Here is a 19175-nt window from a genome sequence, read left to right on the forward strand (position 1 = left end):
CTGATCATTTATGTATACATTTGTCTATATCTATCTCGATTCGTTTTGCCTGTTACAAACAACCGTTATGTGAACAAAGTTATAATACCCTTGTGCACAAGTGCGCTCGGGTATAAAAATGCGGTCGAGCAAACATTTTTGAGTTGTTTAGCCAAAAATAATATTTTTGCAAAAACTTTGTTTTCATAAAAAGTTTAATAACTCAGTAAACTTTCATCCGATTTTTGAAAGTAAACACTCGTTTTACTCATCGTTAAACTTAGTTTTACAATCAATTTAGGATTAGTATGGTTTTCTTATAGTGCGTAAAAAGCTCAACAAATTTGAAAAAAGTTGAAAAAGTAAAAAAAAGGTGTTTGATGGGTAAATACACACAGATCTCTTAGGCGAAACTCGGTTCATAATGAACTAAGTTACAGGATTATAAGTGCACAAAAGTACGAAAAACNATGGTTATTGTCCGATTTTAAAATTTCGGTCATTTGGTATGCTGTACCAGGGTCAACAACTGTGCCAAGTTTGGAAGAAATTGGTGCAGCGGTTACCAAGATATACACATGTAACCATAAGTGGGCGTGGCTACGCCCATTTTCCAAAAATTTATAATATTCATGTTTTCCGTCTGAAACTCATTGTAAGTATCAATTTTGAGTGAATTATCTTCAGTAGTTACTAAAATATCGCAGTTTTCGTATTTCTTAAAATTACCGTTATATGGGAGGTAGGCGTGGTTATTATCCGATTTCGCCCATTTTCAATACCATCCGTCCCACGCCCAAAAGAAGTTCACGTACCAAGTTTCGTTAAGATATCTCAATTTTTACTCGAGTTATCGTGTGCACAGACGGACGGACGGACGGACGGACAGACAGTCACCGCTTAATCGATTTCTCTTTTCATTCTGATCATTTATGTATACATTTGTCTATATCTATCTCGATTCGTTTTGCCTGTTACAAACAACCGTTATGTGAACAAAGTTATAATACCCTTGTGCACAAGTGCGCTCGGGTATAAAAATGCGGTCGAGCAAACATTTTTGAGTTGTTTAGCCAAAAATAATATTTTTGCAAAAACTTTGTTTTCATAAAAAGTTTAATAACTCAGTAAACTTTCATCCGATTTTTGAAAGTAAACACTCGTTTTACTCATCGTTAAACTTAGTTTTACAATCAATTTAGGATTAGTATGGTTTTCTTATAGTGCGTAAAAAGCTCAACAAATTTGAAAAAAGTTGAAAAAGTAAAAAAAAGGTGTTTGATGGGTAAATACACACAGATCTCTTAGGCGAAACTCGGTTCATAATGAACTAAGTTACAGGATTATAAGTGCACAAAAGTACGAAAAACCGTTTTTTTTAATGGTAAATCAAGATTTTTGGGTTGTTTGGCAAATTTAATATTTCGATTCTTGTTTTACTCGAAAATATCTCCCAGAAAATATACATAACTTCCCAGGTATTTTTTGGTGTCGCACAGTGTAATTCATTAATAATATTTATCCCTGTTCGATGAACATTTAATGTATGGGTGAGCTAACGTGGCATTATTCTTGCCGCCCCATACATTTTTGAAAATTTCTCGGATATCAAGTGAGCACCTAATAATTTTGGTGACCCTAAAAAGCACCAAATTTCTCAATAACACAGTCCGATACGATTTTCCAGCCACCATAAAATCAAACATTTTCGGAGAGTAGAGACAAAAACAAAGTATCCTATTTTGCCGTTTTTCTAGATCAAAAACAAAGTCAAAAGAAGATTACCTTCTGATTTTTCAAACTTTATTAGATTACATAGTAAAAGGTTTTTGGAATTTCTGATTACGAATTTAAAATGTCAGATTTTTATGAGAAAGGTCCTTTGAGTAGCTGAATAAAGAACTGAAATCAGTGTTCAAAAATTCAAAATGGCGGAACCAATATCTTTGTGCAAATTTCATAAAAATCTGTACTTTATTTTTGTCTCTACTCTCCGAAAATGTTTCATTTTTTCATGATTCTAAGAAAAGTTAAATTTTTTCGGACGGTGTATGCATGTTCCACGAACATTTATTCGATGTGTCAGCTAACGTGCCATCATGCTTGCTGGCCCATAGATTTTTACAAATTTCTCGGATATCAAGTGAGCACCTAAATTAATTTTGGTGGATTTTACAAGCCTCTAACAGGTCTATTCTGCGCTGGTAATAAGAAGTTTGTAACCGGTAAATAAAGTTTCTGTCAATTTTTAAACCCTTTTCACATTCTGTGTACTCTTGTAACCGGTAAATTTTGTTACCATCTCATAAGCTGGTAACAAAGTATTGCCCCGTGAATATACCAGAATTTGCACAATTCTTCATAGCTGAATTGCTGAATATTTTAACTGCATTACCAACGTACCTGGAATCGCGGTGACAAGAACTGGTAACAATTTTTGGTAATAAAATTTTCCGGTTACAAAATCTTCGGTAACGTGCAGAATAGACGTGTAAATGGCGCTTGATATTTATCAGTTTTTGACGAAAATTTAATGTAAGCGTTATCAGTGTTGCCGTTGAGAACTTTCAGAAAGTCGCAACAAGGGGTCATTGACGAAAAAAAGGGTCACCATATTATTTTTGCTTTTCTTTACTTGTAAAAGAATAGATTTGACAACCAACGTCAAAATCAAGGGTTGCAAACATACACAGAAATCGAGTTGCTGCAAAAAGAATCTGATAAGGCGCAAAAGTCCCACATAATTTTGCAGGAGTAGTGTTTGTTTTATCTGTTACAACAAATATATAAAAAAAAANTTTTAAATCACTGTTTGAGATCAATTTAAGATATTATCAGAATATTTAAGTAATAATAAAAAAGTTAACACATTTAAGTAAAAAATAAATATATAAGTGCATCACCTATTCCATTTGAGCGAAGCAAAATTACAGTATATTTTGCTTTGCTGCCTCTATGCTTAAGTGCACATTTAAGATACCTACCCCAAAATGCGCATCAAAAGCATTATTTTTAACATTTATAAGGAAACTGCTCCGATAGATGCATTCAACATACGTGCACATTGGCGATACCTGCCTTAAAAATTGTGCGACTGCTACCAATTATCAATGAAAGTATTACGTTTACCTGCACTGGCCCTACAATTACCTAATTTTACAACCTTTTATTTATTTTGCTCATCTCGCAGAACAACGAAAATGGCTACCAATTTATGTAGTTATACAGATAATTAGATAACATTCGGTAAAAATTTCGCTTGCAGTAATTTCTACATGGTAAGTGCTCCGCCAATATTTGGTTTCATAGGGATTCGGATACCATCCTCATTGAAGTAGTAAAGAGAATTCGCTTAAGTGCCTTTTTCGGTTTTTCGAGCAAAGAACGATGTGCGGGATTTAAATTGACTAATCCCGGGATATTCGGGATGAGTAACGTAAGTTTCACTTCTACAGTGTAGACCAGGCGCACTTACTTTTTTTTATTCATACGAATCGTTGCAAAAGTTCTGTTTTTTTTTGTGTTTTGTGTTTCTAGCAGTAAACGGAAATTCGCAACGTTCCGAATAAATAAAAAAAGATTTTCCGTACGTTTCAAAGGCAGTTAAAAAATGCGTATAATTTTCGTCACGAAATTGATATCATAAATTTTGTGTTTCTAGTTCAGCTTTCGTCACTCGAAAATTTTACCTCAAAGAGGTGTTTTATTTGATATCAATTAGTTTGGAGTATCAAATTTAAAATCGACGAAAATTCATAACAATAATCTAAATGTTTTATTTTTCTCAAATAAATTCCTAAAAATATTATCTAAATCTAAATTATGTATTCCGATCGATGTGTCTATTGAAACACATAATTTTTCAAATACGGAATAAAGGGAAAAAGAATGATCATATCCTTGGTATTCGAAAAAAAAAAAATATGAGATATGATAAAAACTTATCAACTGGGTACCAACTTTGGATACAATAAACAACTGTCTTCGTCTGATAGTCTCGTAGTTTATTTTTGTTAAGATTTCTACCGGGTGTGGGGCGCACACATGTGCTTTTTTTAAAAAGTTTTACTTCTATCACGTGTACGGTGTTGCACTCGTGCTATTAAACTAATGCTTTTTTCTCAAGTAGTTTTGCTCAGTGGCAATTTATACATACATATGTATGTAAGTATTAGCGGTACATTGGGTGAACTAAATGCATTCATACATACATATTTATGTACAACTGTAGGTAATATTGTACGCGTCTTCCCAGGTTGGTTAAGTGCGGGTGATAAACCCATGTAGCATGGTTAAATACTGTATAGATACCTGCAATTAAAATGGGGAAAAATGTTACAATTTCGGCATGTGACTGAAAAAAGTCTAAAATACACATAAATTGTGGCTTCCAAGACATGTACGAAGTGATTAACACAGCTGCATCCTTCAACTTGTCAACTCGCGGGAAATTCCCCGATTTGCAGGGAATTTCGGTTTAAGTGGCAACCGGGGAATGGGCGATTTTTTTCGGGGAACTGGGTATGTTATTTTTAAATCTTAAAGTAACCAAATTAGACGGATATGTTAATTTTTAACCATTTGACCCTTTTTGGATCGACATTTTTTCAATTTGAATAGCAATATCTCCACAACAAGAGTTTTACCAGATATAAGCTATATGCCAGATGAAAGCTAAGGTTTTGGGCTAGACTTGTGCAAACTTAGAATAAAATCGACTGACCAGTTTTTGAGAAAATGCCCGAAATCTCTATTTTCAGCAGCCCGATTTTTAGTTTTCAGGCGATAACGTTATGGCGTATTTATATTTTATAAACACAAAAGATAGCGTTAGATAGCTTGTTTGAAGACCCTTGTACTGATATCCACATCAATGACATGGACTGAGTAGTGCGGCCTCAGTGGTAGTTTAAAAAATTGCCTTTTTTTCGAATTTCAGGCAGCAGCGCCACGCCCACACAGGCATACGAATCAAAACATCCTGGAACAAAACCCTCTTAGTTTTTTGTGTACTTTAATTCCTGGAAGTTTGAAAAAAATTAAATGATGGTACGTACAGACGCCACATACATACCAAAGCATCTCGTAGTGGAGACACGAACCAAAACACATTTACCTCTATATCTTTCCAACTAGTGGCCGGAACTTAATATATAAGGTATCGTTTCAAAGGTATTGGCCTATAGAATAACACTAAACATGCCCCCTTAAACCGGCAAAAGCAAAACAACGTTGTTTGTTTCTCAACACTTTAGCCTAATTTTTAAGAATCCGGTTAATCGTTTACGAAGCTTGAATATATTTTCTGGACACACTCTGCAAGACCTTTCCAGTGATATATCAAACATGTCGACTGGACGTCTGGATAAAAACTTCCAAATCTCGTGTATATATAAGCGAGTCATTTCAACATGCTACTGTTGCTGCTTTCGTCACTCGCGCGCACTGCCGTGCGCTGTGATCCACGTATCCTCTGGGTAGCAACAAACACCCGTTTGGGAGCGAGCTAAAGTGAGAAGGCGTAATACTTCGCGTGCGCTGGGTTTGGGTCAGCCACGTTAAAACCCCGCCCAACGTAAAACAACAAAGAGCCTCGGATGAGACTCCCTTTTTTTGATGACGACCAGGGCAAACGTATAAAGGACTATGATTAAGGGTATATGGAATATCTGGACCCTTAATGGGGAAGGTGCCTCTGCCCGGCTGGTTGATGTCCTCGGGAAGACAAAGGCTGACATCACTGCCATCCAAGAAATGCGATGGACGGGGCAAGGCAAGGTAAGCGTGAAGCCTTGCAACGTCTACTACAGTTGCCACGTAAAGGAGCACAAATTAGGTGTTGGATTCGTGGTAGGTGGACGAACGTCTAGCCACAGCCCGCATCAATGCTAGATTTTTCAACATCTCGCTCATCTGCGCCCATGCGCCGACGGAAGAGAAGGACGATGCGTTCAAAGATCTCTTCTATGAGCGCTTAGAGCGTACACATGAGCGCTGCCCTGACACGATGTCAAAATCGTGCTCGGCCATTTTAATGCCTAGGTAGGCAAGGAGTGGATCTTTGGCGCCACTGTCCAGCGTTGCCACTTACAAATTGTTTCCCCTACCAATTTCGCAACCTTCCAAATAAATTTCAATTGCAAAAAAGTCTCAGAATGCATACAATTCATTTTTTTAAGATTAAATGTTTCGAATACAAAAAATGTACAGACATACATACATATATGAGACATTATTTTTCATATCGGACACCAAATTTTGTGTCACACTTTCGATTGGCTTACAATTTTTTTATGGATTCTATACATGAAATAAGCTAAGAGGTGTTCGAGGTTATATCGGTTCTGCTGATCGTAGAAACTTCATCTTAACGTCATTTTAAGGCTAATGGTCTGATTATGACAACTTAACGTAACTTACAGCTCTCTCTTAAAAATTCTGTTAAATGCGTGTTGCTTATAATTGAACAGCCGAAACTTAACGTAGCTTAATGCCACGTCGAAATCTGTTTCATTTTGATTCTCTAAGTTCTACTTTCCGTTAAGTTAAGTTAAGTTACCATAATCAGGCTTTAAGAAAGGGGTTTATCATTTATATATATATAGTATAAGTATAACAAGCGCATTTATACCTGCATTTACATATTTATTTCTCGTTTGTTTTAAAATGTACAAAGTACATATGAGCCAATCTTTTTTAAGTCGGACGGATTTAGTAAAAAAAATTATGTCATGTCACCGATTCGCTTCGCTTGGGTTCTATATATGAAATAAGCTAACACGTATTCGAGGAATGTTTTTCTTCTTTTTTTTTCGTCGGAAAAAACATTGTTGTTTCTTAAAAAAACCATCTCGTCATAAAGAAAAATATTTTGAAAATAGTTCTTGAAAAACCCCCCTTTTTCGAACCTCGTTTTTATAGAGCCGCTGTGGTGTAGTGGTAAGCAGTACGCGCTTCCACTCCGCAATGCCTGGGTTCAACCCCTGGTAAAAGCAACATCGAAAAAAATAATAGAAAAAAAGGTTTTTTCTTAACAGCGGTCGCCCCTCGGCAGGCAATGGCACACCTCCGAGTGTATTTCTGCCATGAAAAACAGCTTCTCATAAAAATACAATCGCCGTTCGGAGTCGGCGTTAAACTGTAGGTCCCTCCTCTTTGTGTGAGAACATCAAGGCGCACGCCACTATCTATCTATTATTATTATTATTATAAATAAGGATTACGATGGTATAACTTTAAATCCATAATTTACTGGTCTGCACTATGCAAATCAACTTCAAAAAGTTCAACTGTTAATAGCTAAGTTAGCTTTAGGACAATCTTGACCACCTTATATATAGAAATGTTAAGCCCGTTTCATAGCTTTGAAACGTTAAGATGAAGTCTCTACGATCAGCAGGACCCGAGGTATAACGATTTGAAGAAGTACATGGTTAGTCAGAATCACGAAAAAATGCAAAGTTTGACAGATCATATCTCCGACGAAAAAAAGAAGAAAAAATTCCTCGAACACGTGTTAGCTTATTTCATGTATAGAACTCACAAAAAAAATTTTAAGCGAATCGGTGGCATGACATAATTTTTTTTACGAATCCGTCCGACTTAAAAAAGATTGGCTCATATGTACTTTGTACATTTTAAAACAAACGAGAAATAAATATGTAAATGCAGGTATAAATGCGCTTGTTATACTTGCATTGTGCTGCAGCCAGAGTTGCCAACTGAACTATAATATATATGTAGTATTGTACTATTTTTTGGGTCTGCATACTATATACTGTTGGAAAAAAATATATTATGCAGAAATGCTATATTTCTTCAATTATAAATATAAATATATTTCAGTCATTTGTAAGAAAGAAATTTTTTAAAATGGATGACATGTATATTGAAATATCAATATTAACATAAACATACTTTAAAACAAAGGGTCCACAGATCAAAAATGGCAACATTTTTAAAAACACTTTGACGGATTTACCAAATTTACTTAAAATTATTTCGCTTATGCTCTCTATTCCTGCAACTTCAGCATTCACAGAAAGAGTTTTTTCCATTAAGTTTTTGAAATGGTGAGATGAGAGAAATAAAGCGAATATCTCACTAATAAAAAATGAGCTTTTGATTTATATTAATATAAATATTGATACACTGAGGGAAATAATGCATAGTAAAAATGAATATTTTATATTTGATTATCGTTTAAAAATGTTCGAATTTAAATATAATATTTTCATACAAAATTTATTACGCACGCATTGGACTGTTCACATCTGAGTATATATATGAGTGTACATACGCACCCCAAGCATGCAGAGCGCCGCTCTGAGAGCGGTGACAACACACACATTCATACATAGTACATGTTTATCCGCACAAATCGCGTGCTGTGGTGTTGATGGATATTCAACATTTGAAAGCAAATTTATATGTCTGGGTGTCGCTGAGTGCGCAAAGATGCATGCCACAATTTGTTGATATCCAGAGATGGTCAGGGTTCGAATACCACTGCGGGCAACATGCAAGTTAAATATTTTTTTTTAGTTTTTGTCTTGATTATTCACTTTACGGATGCTTTTTCAGAACGAACGCGGTCATTTTAATATGCGCATAATTGAATTGAATATTTACCGATATACAGTATTTTCGTTGACCTTTATAGTAAGATCAATTACGTTTCTATTTGATTTTAATATTTTTTCCCCTCAGTGTAGCGATAAAGCATACGACACTTGCAAAGAAATATATTTTTTTATAGAGGAAATGCATAAGAAAGAAAAAAGATGTACACTTAAAAAGCATTTTTACTTTTTCTTAAAAAAAAAATACTATATATATTTGAAGTGTACTATATTTTTTCAGACTTTTTTGAAAAGTACTATACATTTCTTTGAAAACGTTGGCAACCCTAGCTGCAGCGCATAACATGAGTCTGCCACATATCGAATCTGTTTAATGGGCTTTTCATGCAAGCGATTATCCTGCGCAGCGCATGACAGGGCAAGACAGCGACGTCTGGAGAATTTTTCTTTTTCGCAATGTTACATTTTTAAAGAGAGATGCCACTCTCATTGCTCTCATGAGTCTGTTCCAGTACCCATCAGATTTACAGGAATTACTGACAAGTCGTTCTTGTACATACATTGGGGTATATTTATAGTCGAAACAAAGTCGATTATAAAGTTAGTTGCCGCCATTTCATTGATAATTATGACGAAAAGCAGCAACTAACTTTAGTGCCTACTTCATTTAGGCTATGAATATGCATTCTTCAGTTATGTCTTCCTAACTAAATCTTGAAGTACTGGAACAGACTAACTGATTACACTGAACATCTAATAATGGAAATTATGCGCTCTTTGCGAAGTAGAATTACACGATTTTTGGTTGTATGGATTATATACATACATACATTTTATGTGCCAATAAGTTTAATTTCTTAAAAGTACTGCGGGTCATTTTTGTCTACAAGTTCCTTGCATAACATTATGCTATTGATACTGTCAATCTTAAGTTTATTTCTTAGTTTAGTTTTTATCAAAGAATGCGTTAAAAATTTGCATTCTGCATCCGCAGAGTTATGTGGTCTATACATAGTATAATGGAAAGTCGAGAATGTTTGTACGCGGTAATCTAGAAAACTACCGAACATGTGCCATTCGTTGGATTGCAAAATGAGATACCAAATTAAAGGGCCTGGTCTTCGCATGTACAAAAGCTTTCATTTTTTTAATAGGGTTGCCATCTATTTAAGAATTACTATCTTCTGTACATAGTATAAAGGAAAGTCGAGATATTTTGACCACTTCTTCTTCTTCTTATTTGGCACTACAACCGTTTGTCAGTTTGGGCCGAGACCAAAAAGCTTTTCCAATTGCTTCTCTCCTGCGCGAATTTGCGCCAGTTGGTTATCCCGAGCGCAGACAGGTCCTTCTGCACTTGGTCCTTCCAATGCGTTCGTGGGCGCCCTTGCTTTCGTTGTCCACCCATGGGTGCGGAGTCGAAGGATCTTTTCACCGGAGAGTCGTCATCCATGCGTACAACATGTCCAAGCCAACGCAATCGCTGTATTTTTATGCGCTTAACTATGTCCATGTCGTTAAAAAGCTCATACAGTTCCTCATTCCATCTTCTCCGATATCCGCCATCCACGAAAACAGGGCCGTAGATTTTGCGTAGAATAGTTCTCTCGAAAGCCCCCAAAGCCTTCTCATATTTTGACCACGCTAATCTCAAAAACCACTGAATGGGTTTATACGAGATTTTTTAAGTTTAATCTGTATCGATAGGAATAATATCTTTAGTACTTTAAATTCCTATAGGGTTGCCACCAGTCTAAAAAATTATTAGATCTGTACTGTTCTTTGGATTACAAGATATAAGGTGTCAAATAAAAGGGCTCGGCCTTTTGGGTAGTAAAAATTATAAGATCTTCACCGTTTGTTGGACTAAAAACTGAGGTACCAAATAAAAGGATATGGTTTTTGCATGAGCAATAAGTTTTTATTTTTTGATTGAGTGGGGTTACCACCTATTTAAAAATTATGTATCTATAATACGCGAGGGCATTTTTTGTTAATGACATTAGATTTGCACAGTTCAGTCAATTAAAAAAATGAGGTGTTGAAAGGAAAAGGCTTGACCTTACGATTTACAGTAAGGTTTTATTTTTGGAAGAGGGTTGCAACCTGTGTGAAAAATTAAAAAATGTGGGCTGTTCGTTAGATTACAGGAAATGAGGTATCATATGAAAGGGCTTGACCTCCAGATGCGCAATTATACATTATTTTTTAGTAGGGTTGCAACCTGTTTAGTTGTCAATCGTATCTTATTTAATATCTACGCATTCAGCGCGTGGCAAAGCCTTGCGAATTCGGAGTCGGCTAGTGAAATTATATAAAAAACAGAATTGGCGAGATGCATGAAGCTATTGTCATTCATTTTTAATAGAATATACTTTTTCCCAAAACATATCAATTTCCAGATTGCTGGACCACTTAGGCTCAGTAAATTCAAAACAAAACAAAAGAGGTAAAATTTGTAAATCTTCTTTAGAAACTATCTTAGTTATTAACTATTTGTAAAAGTTTTATATCTGCACACTTGAAGTCAAATCCTAAATTTATTTGGTCCAAGAACTCTATGCAAAACTTTAATATATTGGTTTTAACTTCAAGAGTTTAAGAACAATTGACATTACTTTTCATAAACATTTCCGCTTTCATTCCAACAAAAACGTAGTGTGATTATTTCATTTTTACAATCAGTATTAATATTATTACTGATCGCATCTTTTTAAATAAAGTTACTTAAAATTAAGAGATAATGTGCTTTGATAGTTGCATATAAGTATGGCAAACTAGAGCTTTCAGCTTGGAACTCTTTGTTAAGATTGTTAATTATGGAAGAAATATACGATAAAAATAAAAAATAGCATTTGGTTTTGCAACACATTCCTTCTGCCAGGGCTGCAGATCGCATATCGTTTACTTCATAAAAGCAGGAAGTAAAACAAAATTTCAAACTATCCCATTGCTCAACTATTCTTAACACAACGCTTTCTAGTGAAAGCCATCGTGTTTGAGATATGCCCAAGATTTTGTGGAGTTTTACCGAACAGTAGTCCTGAAATTCCTCCAGTTCACGTATCCTCTTTGCGCTGTTGGAAAAGAAACACATATGTTGCGGTACAGTGTCTCAATGCTTATCGGCAATTTTTTACAAGCGTAGCTTGAGTAAAGGTGAAGTGTGTGGTATGTGCATTTTATATAAAATAAATCGGTTTCTGTACTCAATAATGTTTTCAGCCTGCCCAAGTCTCTAGCGTAACATTGACTCCATCAGTTGCCAAACCAATTAGGTTTCTTATTTTTAAAGGCAGCATTGGCAAATATTTAAAAGTACAAGTGCCGAATATTTATATGCAAAATGATGCTTGAAATATAATTTTTATAATTAAGAACTTAAAAACTTAATTTAACCATCCGACCAAAATCTTACTTTAACTACCAAGCTACCAAATAAAAAAGAAGCGACCAAATTTGGCGAGAAAAGACCAAAAGTGGCAACACTGCCACTGTCGGAAAATTCAGACTCCACGACGAAAAGTCCGATAACGGACTGAGGCTGGTCGACTTCGCCTGGGCCCGAATCAGAATTGGAAAGGACCTCTCCGAGCCGTTTGAATCCAAACGAGTTTTCAGACAAGGTGACTCCCTTTCGTGTGATTTTTTTAACCCGATGTTGGACAAGATAATAAGAGCCGCAGAACTGAACCGCTCAGGCACAATACTTTAAAAGAGCGCACGATTGCTGGAGAATGCCATCGACATCGAAATTATTGGTAAAAACAAGGGCTACGTCTGTTCTGCCTTCTCGGGATTGGATCGAGAAGCAAAGCGAATGGGTCTGGTGCTGAACGAGGACAAAACGAAGTATCTCCTGTCATCACACAAACAGTCAGAGCATACGCGTCTTGGCCCACACGTCACTGTTGACAGGTACAAGTTTGAAAAAGTAGACGACTTCGTTTATTTGGGAACCAGCATTAACACCAATAATAATGTCAGCCTTGAAATCTAAAGGAGAATCACTCTTGCCTACAGTTGCTACTTTAGACTGAGTAGGTAATTGAGAAGTAGGTCCTCTCTCGTCGTTCAAAGATCACACTCTACAAGTCACTCATCATGCCTCTATGCCTCTGCTGGGTTTTGGCGCGGAGGCATGGACAACGAAAACATCTGATGAAGCACCCCTTGGAGTTTTCGAGAGAAAGATTCTGCGCATTGGCGCTGGCGAATACCGCAGACGGTTTAACGATGATCCGTATGAGCTTTACAACGATATAGACATAGTGCAGCGAATTAAAATTCAGCGGCTCCTTTGGCTTGGCCATGTCGTTCGAATAGACAGAAATGCTCCTGCTCTGAATGTATTCAACCCGGGCCGCGATGCTGGCAACAGAGGAAGAGGAAGGCCTCCTCTGTGTTGGAAAGACCAGGGGGAGAAAGACTTGGCTTCACTTGGCAAATCCAATTGGCGTCAGTTAGCACAGAAGAGAAATGACTGGCGTGCTGTTTTGGAGTCCGCCAAAATCGCTTAGGCGGTTACAGCGCCAATAAAAAAGAAGGAGTCACATTACCTTACGGTGTGTATAGCCGTCATCTTAATTGGCATCTGGTAATATTTACAAGACAACGTAAAATAACGGTCGCTTTCGAGGAAACCTAAGCTTTAGGCGTTAACGTAGCACAGCTGATTGCACCCTCGAAATGAGGAGACAGCGCATACATGTCCGTGACTTGTACTGTTTTGGATCTCAGCAACAAAAAACCGATTTTGGACTTGAACGGTTGTCGAACCCACCGACTCAATTTTCTTATTATGAGACATAATTCCTTACATAACGTCAAAGCAGCTTTTTATTCATGCTTACATACATTAATTTTTTAAATTTATGTATTTAGTTGATGATGTTCTACCAGCAAACAAAGGATATGTTTTTGCATATCAAAAACTTAATTATTTCTTATTCTTTTTTCGTGTGTATGAGTGTTTGAGAATGTTTTTATCTCTTACCTGACTGTTATTATTTGTAGGTGCAATGCCACTAATTTTTCTGCTATTATTACTTATGGAACTGACACCACTGTTGTTATTGTTGTCGCTACTATTGTTATTCTGCTGTTGCTGATAATGGTTGTGATTCTGGTGAAGATTGCTGGCTGCGTATTCCATTTGATCCGCGCAAAAATTAGTTATTCCCGTCGTCGGATTGATTTTCGATGCCACAGCGCTGATACTGGTGCTTTTGAGCGCCGTTAAATCTTGTTGTTGCTGCTGCTGTTGCTGGATGTGCTGCTGATGATGATACTGTTGTTGTTGCTGCAGGTGGGAAGGTGATTGTTGATGTTGTTGTTGCAATGGGTATGGATCGAATAATGTTTGCAAATCGAAATAATTTGGCTGCTGCTGATGTGAGAGCAGCGAAAGCGCCATTCGGTATTGTAGGTATCCTAAGGATATCAACTCACGCACGCACACTCGTAGAAAAACTGTTAATTTAAGACGAGATTTTCAAATCGGACTAACGTGATATATCGATAAAAACCCAGAAGATATATATTTCCGCTTAGTTACGTTGTTGTTATTTCTTTCCGACGCGACAAAAAACTGAATTGCTTGGTAGCAGCTAGGAGGGTCAACTTCTGACGAGCGACGTCACTGCTTATAGACTCAAAATGATAACTGCTTTGAGATTTTTTAATCACACATATCTTAAAATAATTATGGCTATTTTGTTTTGCTTTAATATGGCAATTTCGAGGTACACTTTCAGAGAAATTACTTGCTTTTACTAACAACCAAATTTAATTTTGCGTCCCTCTTTTTTATTTCATTTTTATTTATTTTTTATTTTTTTTGTGTTTTTTTGATTATTTTTTTTTAACAGTAAATATGTGCATATAACTTTGTAACACAAACTAGTAACAAACTTGCTATGTTGGCTAAATATTTTATTTTGACACTGAATGCTGTTTGACTAAAACAGTTTAAGGTATTTTCGGCTAGATTGTTTAAAATAATACGAAAAAGGAATTGTATAGCTCCTTTATTCCAGTGGTTTCGCGTTGTCGATGGCTTCGCAGTAGGGTATTCTCGATTTTCAGCAGCATTTTGTTTATCAGATACATGTAACTCACTTGGTGCTCATTGGTATGGAATCGGAGTTCTTTGTGATTAGACTTCTCCATTTATTTATATGCAAGTTTGTTTTATCACAATTGCTGGATTCAAAAACTGTGTCTTTCGGTATATTGAACTGGTAGTTTTCGCAATGTTGTTTCTAGCGTAGGCGTTACAGCAATTTAACACTGTAATTAGACGGCAATAAGGCGCTTATCGCTATTCGCGTCTAGTCAAATGCTTGAAAACATGACGGCGCATTGACTTATCTCGCATGGGACGACTAAAAAACACCGAATAAACGAGTTTAATACGTTTTATTTAGTTATTAAAACTTTTGTCTGTATTATTCTTTAAGATCTATGTATGTATGTATGTATTTATTAAAATATTTTTTTTATATTTAACAAATTTCAAGTTAATTGTACGATCACTTGTGAAAATTGATACACGAACTGTATTCTCCGAACAAGTGGTATGGAAAATATTTCCAACTCGCGCAACGCTCGTTTACTTTCTGACTTGAGTTTTTGGCTTTGTTAATAATTCAACACTATACACATAGTCGCTCGCGTAATCTTTGCACTGCTAGTGTGTGTTTAACTTTTTGGCTTTGTATTTTGTATTCAACTTTGTATTTGTTAATTTGATAAAGTTTACTTCAATACACTTATGTTGTTTACTCTGCGGTAATTTTTGTTGTAACTGTTGCTGTCGCGCAACTGTTATTGCTGTTGTTTTGTTGACGTTGTCGTTGTGAGCACGCCCAGTTAGTAAGAACGTGATTTTAATGGCGATTTAGTTAGATTCTGTAACTATTTTTATGTATTCGCACACTTAACGATTTTACAATTGTTGATTTTTCGTCAAAGTTTTAATCAGATGGGCAGACATACAGCAATTGCTTATCTGATTGTGTGTATGTTTGTAAATATGTTTACTATCAGCGTGATTGGGCAGGTATGTAGGTAACAATGTCCTGCTATTTACGCCTGAAATGAAAAAGTAGCATCAAATTGATAGTACGAGTGCTAATTACACAAAAAAATCTGCATTAACACAAACTTATGTATACATATATGTATGTACATACTTATACTTATATGTACTAGTAAAAGTTCTATTAAAATTCTCGCACAAAAAATCGGTTTAATCGTCACGTCACTTGATACTTTTTAGGCACATTTGCCGCTTGCGTATATACATACATATGCACATATCTATGTGGTCTTTAGATAACTGTTGTGAGCAATGGAAATCGACAGTATACGCGGCACGGAACTATTAAGACACGTTAACAGAGCAATTTTAATACAACGAAGCAATGCTTCGCACAGCGAATTGACGCCAACATTTTAGTAGAACCCTTTGGCTGAATCCAACCACCACCGCCACCGCGCGTCGTTCGTACACGAGGTCAAAATAAAAATGAATAGGGAAAAGTTTTGTTGCTTGCGGGAAACTGTAGATCCGAATCCGATCAATCGGAACAACGATAGTGCTGATTCTGGCCTTGTTTGTGTCTCCGGTTACGGGCCCAGCTTTAGCTACGATTCAGATACGGACTCCGATAGATCTACTGGCAGCGCTCGCTCGATACTCACTACAAGCACAAATTAACTGAAAGCGAGAACGGAATCAAAAACTACTGGTGGCTGCGATACGTATGGATGTATTTCATTATTATCCGTGTTTGTAAATAAATGTACATACTTATCACAGCGCTGGCTTGATTTTGTCAGTACCAGAGAGGTGTGCACACACAAAGAATATTTAATAATAAAGCAAGTGGTTGGGTACTGACAGAATTCAGTAACTTATTTTTGAAAACATGTATATATGTATATGAACATACATATGTATGTAGATGAGTGCTATTTTAGCAACGTAAAAGATTGTAGGCTACGACTGTATAGGTGAGAACACATTGTAAGGTAATAGAGATCGAGATCGAGAGAAATAGTAACTTTTGTTTGCAAGTTGAGCTGTAAGTGTGTGGGACTTTTTTATTAGTATGGCTTTATGAGCTTCGCCAATCATATATGTATTTACATATGAACCCACTAGAACTTGAAGGGAGATCTCCCTAAGTGAGGAATAAAAGAGTACTCGGTTATTAACTCCTTTATTATCGCTTGGAGTGAATAGGGTGATCTCCTAAGCGAGCGATTAAAGAAAGCTGCCTGAGGCATGATTTGGGAGCAATAAGCGAAATTTGTCGGTTTTGCACTCCTGTATTACCTACGCGCTTAGGAGCATAATGGGAGATCTCCCAAGTGAGCAGTAAAAGAATCCTTCCGGAGACATGATTTCGGATGTTTAAGATTTGTGATTTGTCGGTTTTGTACTCCTTTATTACTCGTTTAGGAGTTAATAGGGTGATCTCCTAAGCGAGCCATTAAAGAAAGCTCCCTGAGACATGATTTGGGAGCAATAAGCGAGATTTGTCGGTTTTACCTACTCGCTTAGGAGCATAATGGGAGATCTCCCAAGTGAGCAATAAAAGAATCCTCCCAGAGGCATGATTTCGGATGTTTAAGATTTGAGATTTGTCGGTTTTGTACTGCGTTATTACCCGCTTAGGTGCAAAAAGCGATGAGCAATCCAGGAGTATTCCTTTTGATTGATACGCACCTCGTTCAAAATAATTTTGTGTTTTTGGAAAATGTAGTATGAAGAAAGCAAGACAAATAACTGATGTGTACATACATACATTCTTACATGCGTAAATAAAATCAGGAAACAATCAAATAAATTGGACAGCAAATCCTTAGAGCCGCTGGTATGTCTGACAACATTTGTTTATACTTATAAATGATTGTATTATGTAACTCAAAATATGGCTGACTTCCAAACCGTTGCATACGTACAAAGTATAATGTCCCATAACGCCGAACTAAAAAATATTGACATTGTATACTTTTCCAAAACGCATTCGAAAAGTTATCGTAACGCATCGCTAGAGCAATCAGCGCATCAGAAACAAAGTTGATGCCAAGGCGTATTCAATAAGTTGGTATCGGTACGACAATAACAAAATGTACATGTATTTTGCTTTTGCGGCGAGGACTGTCAAAAATTTTATTCGAAAGATGTGAAGGAGAACAGAAAACAATAAACAATCAGCTGCTCCAACCAATCAACAGCACCCATTTGACATATGAAGCCGTGAGGCGAAGAAAAATAAAAGGGTACTGCTATCACCTATTGAATACTCCTTGGTTGATGCTTCGTTTGTTTCTGGTTACCATTGGTGTTTTGAAAATGGAAAATTCTGAAAAATTGTTCATTGCTAAATTGAATATTTAATAAAATATGCAATGTATAAGATTGCAATGAGTCGCAACTCTGTATTAACAAACAGTTTGAATACCGCAGTATAACAGTTTCCAAACATTGTATTGATACGTTTTGGAAGTCAGCCTATATTTCAGATTTCGGGGCCGGCGTCTAAGTTCTATCGTTGCCAATCCAGAACTTGTACTGGGTCTTGCCGGAAATTTTTTAAGGCGTGAATCGTTTTGCTGCGCTCCCAGGTGAATATAAGTCAAATAATTTTTCCAGGAAAGCATCCTCGCCACACAAATCTTGTGGATCATATAAAAGGATGTTTATACATATGTATGTACATATATATAATGTTTGAATTTGTTATTACTGATCGATATTTGTACTCCAATTTTAGTTAGTATTTAATGTAATAAGTATTATTTGTGTTTTTTCAGTTCTTGTAATAATCAGATTAAATATTAGGGGTATTCTCCAAATCTTGCAAACCTATTGCACGTAGCACGGATTGATGCAACATCGAAACCTATGTATATATTTTGCAAAATAGCATGGCAAGATAAATGCGACCCTGTGCTAGTTGTTTTGTTGTTGGAATAGCTACATATTTCTATTTCTATTTCTATTTTTTATTGCTGTCTCTTGTTATTGTATTTAATACATAATTTCGCTGCTTGCTACCCATGCATGCTTCCTCTTTGCAATGGGGTGCTCTCGTACTCTTCGAAATTGGGAATAGTATTTTTGCATTTCGCGCAATCCGTGCTTCGTACAAGACTTCGAGAATACCCCTATTGTATTAATGTGCATATGTATGTACATATATATGTACATATGTATATCTTCTGTATATATAAAATAACACAGGCCAACAAAAATGAGAAAAAATGTTGGTGCGACAAATGTTAAAGCTATTTTTGATAGACTTTTTTGTGCTGATTACGAATCCGTAAGTACAAAGGATCCAACACGTACAGGTTTTGAGAAAATCGAGGTCAAAGTGTCAAAAAATCGGGCTTTTGCAATATTTGAGAAGCTCTAGCAAAGAGTAAAAAGGTGATAGAACCTTCCACTTAGGCTTAGATTAAAGCAAGAACCCTCGACTACTATCTTTGAAAATACCATTCCTGCACATTGAATTTATGGTCACTTATAGTCATTTATTGAGCAGTAAAATTTGACTTTTGGCGAAGTTTGAGTCCCTGCCGCAATTAAACAAATAT

At 36.2% G+C, this 19175-nt stretch overlaps 1 protein-coding gene across 1 annotated transcript in view; it reads right to left on the reverse strand.

Moving 5' to 3' along the window:
* LOC108367246 (GATA zinc finger domain-containing protein 10-like) overlaps positions 1-16408 on the reverse strand; it is a gene marked incomplete at its 3' end in the record, with an annotated part of 45661 nt that extends 29253 nt beyond the window's left edge. The window contains exons 1-2 of the mRNA XM_017621839.1: positions 16378-16408; positions 13558-15656 (exon numbers count right to left, since the gene is read on the reverse strand). Of these exons, the coding sequence (XP_017477328.1) occupies positions 13558-13977 (420 nt within the window). The remainder of the gene's footprint in view (positions 1-13557; positions 15657-16377) is intronic.
* Between the last annotated feature and the right edge of the window lie 2767 nt (positions 16409-19175).

The sequence above is a fragment of the Rhagoletis zephyria genome, unplaced genomic scaffold (genome assembly GCF_001687245.7).
Source record: "Rhagoletis zephyria isolate East Lansing unplaced genomic scaffold, Rhagoletis_zephyria_1.1 Rzeph_scaffold_02604, whole genome shotgun sequence".
Classification (NCBI taxonomy): Eukaryota; Metazoa; Arthropoda; class Insecta; order Diptera; family Tephritidae; genus Rhagoletis; species Rhagoletis zephyria.